This window comes from Grammomys surdaster, unplaced genomic scaffold (genome assembly GCF_004785775.1).
Source record: "Grammomys surdaster isolate TR1022 unplaced genomic scaffold, NIH_TR_1.0 126271, whole genome shotgun sequence".
Lineage (NCBI taxonomy): Eukaryota > Metazoa > Chordata > Mammalia > Rodentia > Muridae > Grammomys > Grammomys surdaster.
The window spans coordinates 6,552,520-6,562,039 of record NW_021621071.1 but is presented as its reverse complement, the minus strand read 5'-3'; the positions used below and the strand labels follow the sequence as shown (position 1 = coordinate 6,562,039).

General features: G+C 42.9%; 1 protein-coding gene across 1 annotated transcript in view; it reads left to right on the top strand.

Moving 5' to 3' along the window:
* Positions 1 to 9,287, top strand: part of Myrfl (myelin regulatory factor like) — a 112,188-nt gene extending 102,901 nt beyond the window's left edge. The window contains exons 20-22 of the mRNA XM_028759039.1: positions 5,858 to 5,920; positions 7,005 to 7,092; positions 9,209 to 9,287. Coding sequence (XP_028614872.1) covers positions 5,858 to 5,920; positions 7,005 to 7,092; positions 9,209 to 9,287 — 230 coding nt within the window. The remainder of the gene's footprint in view (positions 1 to 5,857; positions 5,921 to 7,004; positions 7,093 to 9,208) is intronic.
* Positions 9,288 to 9,520: the final 233 nt, after the last annotated feature.

The window sequence follows — 9,520 nt, the reverse complement described above, 5'->3', positions numbered from 1 at the left end:
TGTCTAGTCTGTGGTCTGTGTCTGGTCTGTGTGTCTGTGTCTGGTCTTTGTGTCTGTGTGTCTGTGTCTGTGTCTGTGTCTGTCTGTGTCTGTGTCAGTGTGTCTGTGTCTTATCTGTGGTCTGTGTCTTTGTCTAGTCTGTGATCTGTGTGTCTGGTCTGCGTCTGGCCTGTATCTGTGTCTCTGCATTTCAGAGTATACATAAGCATATATGTATACTCTGTATACATAAATCCAAATGCCCATGACAGCCACAAGAGGGCACTGGATCCCTTGGAGCTAGAGTTTCTGGTTGTGGGCTGCCTAACACAGATTCTGTGTCACTTGGATCCTCTGCAAGCTCTTAACGGCTGAGCTCCAGCCTCGCTTTGAAATTACTGCTTTAAACAATGCTTTATCGGGGCATGGCGGCACATACCCAGAATCCCTACAGTTAGGAAGAACAGCAGTTCTGTCCTGATGACAGTTCTGTAGGAGACCTTGTCTCAACACACACACATGAGTAAGAACAATGTCTCCTGAGACAATCCATCTTATATATGGGGTTGTCTTTCTTCAAGAACCTATAAACACAGTTCTGTGGGATGGAAGTGAGTCTCTAGTGCTCTTGCCAGAATCTACAGCGAGCTCCTTCCCTTGCAAGCTCAGCAAGCAAACAGAACTCAAGGCAAGGGACAAACAGAACAGACAAGTTCTAGTTTCTACCTCTCTTTAGGCCTCATTTGCCTGTGAACCTTCAGCCTTCTGTGGAAGCACTCTTAAGTGGATCTATGAGGAGCCGATGAGCACCTCAAAGTTATTGTTGGAACAGCTTGAGTCTAAGAGATCTGGAAGCCCTGGGGAAAGCATATGTATTTATGTACAAAAGAAAATGAATATTCAGTTTTCTAGAAATTTCTCATATCTCAAGAGCCAATAATGGAATGCATCATTTTGGGCTGTGTGCTCAGACACTTGAATACAGCACCCTCACCCCTACGTGCTGAAACCGGGGAGAAACACAGGCTCTCAAATCTGTTCTCAGCATCCTTCAAGTCCTAGCCTGGGGATTTCCCCTCTGAGTAACCGGAAGATACTTATGGGTTAAACAACTGGCTTTTCTTTTTCATTTCCTTCCTCTTTCCCTTCTATTCTTCTGCAAATATTTGCAGCATACCACGGGGAGCTGGCACTGCCTGTCCACTGTACCCCAAACATTGACAAGTTCATTTTGAAGGTGTTCACAGTCGGGCGAGCAGCGTGCAACCAAGCCCTTCCACCTAGGGTAAGAACAGCAGTAGAGGAGAGAGGTTTCAAGAAAGATTGTCTCCAAGTTTTGTAGCCAACTGCTTCCGCTTCCTACCCTGAGACTGAAATGTTGAAACGTGAATGTAGATACAAATCCGAAAAACAAAAAAACAAAACAAAAATCAACTCTCTGTGGTGGTTTAAAGGAGGTCCCCAGTCTTAGACATTTGAATACTTTGTCTCCAGTTGGGGAGGCTTAGTGACTCTGGTCCCGGTGGAAGGAGGTTGGGTGTGGTTCTGTTGGAGGGAGCATGTCATTGCAGGTGGGCCTTGAGAGATCAAAGACTGTTATTTTGAGCTCACTCTCTCTGCTTTGTGCCTGGGGTTTAAGATGTGAGCTCTCAGACTGCTGTTCCAGCCACCTGCTTGCTTTCACTTTCCCCCTGCAAGATGGTTAGTTACCCCTCTGGACCCATGAGCCCGAGTAAACAACCCATCCTTCTGTGAGTTGCCTTGGTCATAATTGTTTTTTTTTTTTTAAATCATTATGAGAAAATACTCGAGAAAAGCAACTTACAAAGGAAACTCTTATTTTGACCTGTGATTGTAGAGGAGTCTGTCTATGATTGAAAGGGCTCATTATTCTGGCCTAAGAAGGATAGGTCACCATGGCAGCAGGGATGTATTGCGGAGAGGCAGTTCACCTCTTAGCAGGGAGGAAATGAGAGATAAAGACAGGGGGCTTGCTGTAGAATGCTCTCTCCTGTCTTTCTCCATCCCAGCTCCCAGTCTATTGAACGGCAGTGTCTACATTCAGGGAAGGGCTTTCCCTATCAGCCGTTGACCCACATAAGAGCCATCTTTGAAATGACCCAACTGACACACCCACAAGTGCACTATACCAATCACCTAGGCTACAGTACGGCTTCTTTTCAACCCAGGATCCTTCTTGTCTGAGAAATTTCAAGTGAACTTAGGTATATGAGCATATTAAATAGGCACAAACCCAAAACATTTACTGATAAATATGTCTTTAAAGAAATTCATTTAAAATAATTTTTTGATGTTCATATCATACTGATAACAAATCATACATCTATTTCAAGAACATTAGGTGGCTCACAACCATTTTTAACTCCAGTTCTGGGGGATTTGTCACCTTCCTTTAGCCATTTACACACAAGATAGCATATACATACTCTCAGGCACATACACATAAAAATAAGAGAAAGAAAGATTTTACAAAAATTAAATCTTGGTACTGAGGGACCATTATTTTTTTGAAGTAATCAATATTTTGATTTTCTCATCCCTGGGGCTGACCATGTCTTTGCATACACACTTGGTACATAATTGCAGACCTATGTTTAAGGACATTTTAGAAACTGTCAGAAATTCTTCCCTAATCCTGAGCCCAGGATTCATTTAATGACATTTTTATGAAACTCAAGCCAGCAAGCCAAATAACAGTCTTTAAAAATCTAACATTCTAACACAGTCCACCCAAAAGACAAACTAACCGATCTTCACTCCGAGAAACAATGGTAGGGAACGATTGAAAGTCTTTGCTTCCTTTTATGGAATGGAATGTTTCTATAACAGCAGAAAGCTTTGCAGTCAAGTGAAAACATCACAGTGGACTGCAGTCTTGAGTGTGAGCTGAGGGGGCCAAGGCCATGTTGGTGTTGGGTAGTGACAAAGCATCATGGGATGTTCAGAACCAAGGGGGGAGCATGATGGAGCGCCATCAAGTGAGCCTAAAACACCCAGAATCCAGTGAGCATGTGATTTTCAGTGAATGTTTGGTTGTTGTGTACCCAGAGCTCTTTTATTATTGCCAAACATTTTTACAACTGTCATACCTATTTATGTGAGCCCCGTGAAGGCACAGTTTAAGAAACTACGGCTGATTCATTTCTCAGTGGAACCGAGTTGACAGCCAAGGTTATCCGGCACACTACTAAGTGACTGCTCTCAACACCTAATTTTTAAAAGACTTCTTTGGGGCTGGAGAGAGTGCCTCAGAGATTAAGAACACTTGTTGCCCTTCCTGAGGACCCAGGTTCGATTCCCAGCATCCAGATGTTGACACGCAAACATCTGGAACTCCGATCCCGGGGGATCCAATGTCGTCTTCTGACCTCTTCAGACATGGGCATGCACATGGTGTCCATACAGACGTGCAGGCAAAACCTCATACACATAAAGGATTTTTAAAAACTTAAATAATAAAAGAATTAAATTATTTGTTGTGTACAGACCTGACGCCTGAGCGGCGGCCTCTGTGCTTTGCAAATGCCATTTTTGATTCCCTTGCCTCTGTTCTCACCTCAGTCATCTGAGTCCTGTCTTCAGCTGGCTGGGTCCTCCACCCACCCCCGCCTACCCCGGTGCCTTACAGTTTAGACTCAGTTTTTTTCTCCATGAATCTTGTTTTATGTAACTCTAGGATGGCAGAACAGTGGTGTAGCGGATCAGACAGTCTGGATGGCAAGCCCCTTGTACGATTCTTTATCCTTTGTACTCATCTGCCTTATCCCTTACTCTCTGTTCCTTATCCCCTGTATCCATCTGTCAAGAAGGGACAGCCATCCTGCTGGGCTGTCGTTGGGCGCTCAGAACAACATCTAATAGAAAATAGTCAATGGGTTGGAGAGATGGCTCAGCGGTTAAGAGCACTGACTGCTCTTCCAGAGGTCCTGAGTTCAAATCCCAGCAACCACATGGTGGCTCACAACCACCCATAATGAGATTCGATGCCCTCTTCTGGTGTGTCTGAAGACAGCTACAGTGTACTCATAAATAAAATAAATAAATCTTTAAAAAAAAAAAAAGAAAATAGTCAATGAGTAGTTGGTATAGTTATTATGATTTTCCTTCACTTCAAATATATATCACTTATTGGATGTATGATTGATATGCATACATATATTATGTATTATGTATTGTATTATGTATTATATTATGTTATAAATTATATGTTATATGTTATATATTATATATTACATATTACATATTGTATATTACATATTATATATTATATATAGTATAGACATATCTAAGTTATTTAATAACCAGGAAGGAGCACCCAGTCATTGTATACTTCTGCTCATCCTCGGGCACCTGCAATGCTGTCTGTATGAAGGTTAATATTCATCATGTCTCTGTATAGTTTGTTTCTTCTTCTTTTCCTTTATTTTCACTCACTAACCATGCACTCTGAGCCAGGCTATCTCATTTAGTAGGATCTATTATGTAGGAGAGGGGCCATGGAATGAGCAAGGTAGAAAAAGCCAACGGGAACCATGCACCCCGACTCCATTCCTTAGTGATACCTGGACTAAATTCTCAATGGCCTGTTCCCCAGGGTATTGCCTTACTCTCCCTCTGAGTTTCCAGGATAGGTCAGAAATCAGATTCCAACATACACGTGGTTGCTTCATCCTCGTTCCTGGGTTCTGAGTGTCTGTTTGTCATGGTTTTTATTTTCACCCAGAAATAAAGGAAATCTGAAAATCTGATCCACAGCAACCACTTAGGAGCCAGGCTTAGGCTGGGCCCAGCTGTTCCCTTCAGGGCTTGTTCTCACCCAAGTAGAGTTGGCATCAAAACACATGACCAGGAAGAGAGATGACAACTCACTGAAAGGACACTTAGGCCTGTCCCCGGAGTTATGAGTCTTCTGTCACTGGATCTATTCACACACCCACACCCTCTAATGACATGTGTCCATTGTTTAAATATTGCATAAACCATGCCGAGTGTGACCCTGAGGGACATGGGTCTAACAGCTTTGGTTAGCAACATTTTTGATTCGGTAACTAGATGAGAAATAAAACTACCACTGGCTTCTCATTAACCAGAGAACAATGCTTCCCTAATATGACCCAGGCTGTCCCAGGAGCTATAGAAGATAATAGGAATAAAACCAAATTTGAAGTTAAGGGATAACCCAGAGGGACTAGGCCTTGCACATGGTGGCTGATGTGTATCACTGAAGAGCACACGCTTCGGTGCTCACAGGGGGGCAGCTACAAGCTCTGGGGACGTCCGAGGTGATGATGTAGTCTGCTCAGGCTGCCATGACACAACACCTCGGACTGGGTGGTGTAAACAACAGACATTTGGGGGAGGGGGCTGACAGTTTTTGAGGCTAGAGGTCTAAGATCTTAGTGTCAACAAATCTGGCTTCTTTGGGGGTCTTCCCTTTGCCTGCAGAAGGCCATCTTCTTGCTAGGTCCACAAATGATATTTTCTTTGTGCGTGTGTATGTGCACAAAGCCAGCCCTGGTGTCTCCCTGTCATCTCCTGCTCTGATAAGGACAGCTGTCAGATTGGACCAGAGCTCATCCAAGCTGCTTCTCATCCTCTCGATGCCCTCTTTAAAGGCCATATTTCCACAGAGAGGCATTCTGAGGAGGAAAATGTTGGAGTTTAGAATGTGTTGGGGTGCGAGTGACTTTCTCATACCAGACAACTTCTTGGGTGAGGGCAAGAATAAATGAGATAGGTGTGGGTAAGCGTTAGAGGGGCAGAGGGAATGGGTGGGGTTGCAGTCAACTCTCAGCTCAGTCAGCTTCCTTTCATCCTGAAGGAGCCTTCCTGACTGACAGATGTTTTTACTCTTCAGAAGTCAAAAACAAATCGTTCCTGACAAGAAATGTGCTTATCAACCCAGACTGGGAGAGTGATTGTAAGTTGACATTTAAGTGACATTCTTTTGCCCTCTGAGACTAGGCAGCACCACAGCCTCAGGAGCGTTAGTGGGGTGAGAAACAGGAACAACGTGACAACCATCCTACTTGTCACTCCCACCAACACCACACAGGCAGGCAGACAGACACATACACACAGATACAGAAACACACACACATAGACACATACAGAGACACACACAGACACACATACAGGCACACTTACAGAAGCATACAGACACATATAGACACCTACAGACACATATATGGACTTACACACACACATAGACAGACATATACAAAGACATACACACAGAGACAGACATACAGACACACATACAGGCACACTTACAGAAACATAACAGACACACATAGACACAGACACATATATGGACTTAAACTGACACATACAGACACACATCCATATATAGACACATATACAGATACACATATAGACACATATACAGATATACATATAGACACACATTCAGACATACACAGACACATACAGGCACACACACAGACACATACATGGACATAGACACACAGACAAACAGACAGACACAGACACACATAGACACACACACACACACACGGACCTACACAAATGCACAGATGGACACGCATAGATACACAAGTACACAGATTCAGACACACAGACAGACACACAGATAGACACATACAAATATACACAGACACACACATGGACACACACAGGCACACACAGATACACACGGACACACACATACAGACATACACATACATATACATACACACACACACACATGCACTGTGGACACCTGGGTGGCCACGTTTTATAATCCTTGACAGCCTGAGCATTAATGAGGTGTTGGGGATGGTCACCTGCAGCCAGAGAAACTGTGGTTAAGCTCCAGGATTTTAATAACATCTTTGAAGTTCCCACCTTCCTCATTTGAGTGTGGATGGGATGTATTTGTCTGGGACTCTCTTGGCTTACATTTTGCAGTTTGGGACAGAGTAGGAACACAGCTTTCCCCCTGCACGAGAGTTTATTTCCTTTTCGCTACTCATCTAATTGTTCTTCTTTTCTCTTTAATCCAGGGATCGACACAACCATCGCTTCCATTCAGATTGTAGAAATCCAGCAAACGATAGACCGTCGGTATTGCAGCAGAATGCTCTACTGCGGGTGGGTAAGCCTCCCATGATGCTCTCTGGCTGCTTCTGGGATTTAGTCAGCATTATACTTTTGAGACCGGAATGAAAACCAAAGCTTCACGTTGAAATCCATGTCGTTCCTTAAGTAAAAGCACATAGGGTACATGGAAGATGAGGGAGTCTGAAATGGTGGGTGTTCACACACGTCAATAAACTACAAACCCCATGATCCCAATCTCCTCATTTAATAGCTACACCCAAAGCAAAATCCTGGGAAACAAGACTGTCCCTCGGGGACACACAGCAATGCTCCCAGTGGCTAGTTGGTTTTGAACACAAGATGGATACAAGTGGGTTGGACATTTGTGTAACCACAAAGAGTATTATTTTAATTGCTGTGGAAATCCAGCTCAGCTTAGCGTAGCTTTTACTCTAGAAGGCAAACAATTGCCTGGATACAACATCCATCACCAGTGTGTGTCCACACACACACACATATACACACACACACACACATGGCAGTGATGCATCTGGACACAGAGAACATAAGTGGCTACAGCAAGTGGAAATGGAAATTGTGGACATTCAGCATGGGGAGTGTTTCTCAATTTGATATGTACCTGTTGGGTACCTAGAGGCGAGCCATTGCTTTCAGTTGGGGTCACACATGTGACATACGGGTTTTCAGGCACAGTTCTTTTTTTTTTCTTTTTCAGCCCACTAGGTCAGGCTTCAAGCTGATGTTCCTGCGTTATAAAAATAACGTGCATTTAAAAGTGACCTCTGATGCCGATCTTTGTGGCCACACTAAACTCTCGCCTTAGCACTAAGACGTCCATGTTATTTATCTCTATTTTGCAGTTTTGTGTGACTTTTGTGAGTTTGCTGTAGAGCACACCTTTAGTAAGCATCCCAGACAGATGTTAGTTAGTTACTATGACGGAATGACATCATGAAGATGAATCACATGACTCAGGTCCAAATCCTAGACTCAAGCAAAATGTCCTCACAGACTCATGTCTCCCTGTGAGATGGGTTGGGATCTGTTACTGAGAAGCAGCAGGTATTGGAAGGTGCAGAAGAGCAAGGGAATTCCAGGTGTTTAAGGTTTCTAGTTTCTATAGGCTCTGATCCTAAAGCAGATTGCGCTCGCACACACACATATAAGGCAATAATGTAAAGTTTTTCTTCAGCCTTTTTGACATATAATTGACAAGCAAAAATTAAATATTTTCCTGATGCACAATATAATGTGCCATATATATATATACATCTTGGTATATAACACATTTAATTTTAGTATTTTTAAAATATAGTGATAAAAATTGTGCACATCCAAGGTTCACAATGTAATGTTTTGATATTCTTAAATATTGTAAGTTGCTGGCTTTTCCCAACTCCCTGTATTTTTTTTCTTTCACATTTTGACAATTAGTTTAGTATCATTTGAAGAGAATCTAAAATGGCTGGTTCTCCCCCTCCCCCCCCCCCCGCCTCCCCGTTATCTGGTTTGTGTTGTTTTTTCTGTGCCATCCATGGGGAGACCAATCAGAGTTCTTGATTAACTATGTACGTGTTGTTCACTGGAGTTTTTCATCACAGTAGCCATCAGTGGGGCAGGCCCTTCGCTCTGAGCATCTCTCATTTGATAGGTGGACCTAGGGATAAGCAAATTTACCTTACAGTTTCCTCCATCCCTGAATGGTAACCAGGGCCATCATAATTATAACTGATTTAGGTTCTAAATATACACAATTCCTGTTAAATTTTTTTAAAAGGGAGAGTGGTTTACGCTGCGTTATCTCGTGGGGCCTTCCCAGGAGGATTTAATGTTTACTTCATTTTTCTCCTGAAATTTGTTTCCCTGTGACCAAAGTCATTTCCTGTGCGTTTGATTCTGTGTATTTTGGTTTGGGGTTTGACTTTCCACATTTTATATTAAGGCACAAGCCAAGTTCACACTGACATTGGATGAGTTTGTCTCTGAAAACTACAGACACGGGAGGTTAAACTCAACTTTCTAAATTTATCCTGTGTTATTTTGTAGTTTACAGAGTGTGTGATCTATGTCAAAAGGCCTTTTTTTTTTTTTTTGAAGCTTTGGGGAGCATATTTTGACTTGCGATTTTATTTTCTTCTAAAATTAGGCCCGGGCATTATAATTATAATATTCCTGTTAATAAGAACACACCCACCAACGTCAAATTCTCTCTGGAAATCAAGTAAGTGTGTGGCTGTAAGAAACAATGGGGCTTTCTCCTTCTCTGAACAATCAGTCTGAATGCCGCCATTGTTGAGCGGTTTAGGAGATACAGTGCGGTCAGTCCATGTTAGCTGACAGATGGTAAAGAGGTGAGGTCATCCAGGCTCTTTCAGGGAAATGGGAGTGCTGAGAGCCACTCTCCTGCCTATAGGTAGTTCTCAAGTCACAGGGCTCTCTGATGGTCTCCTTTGAACTG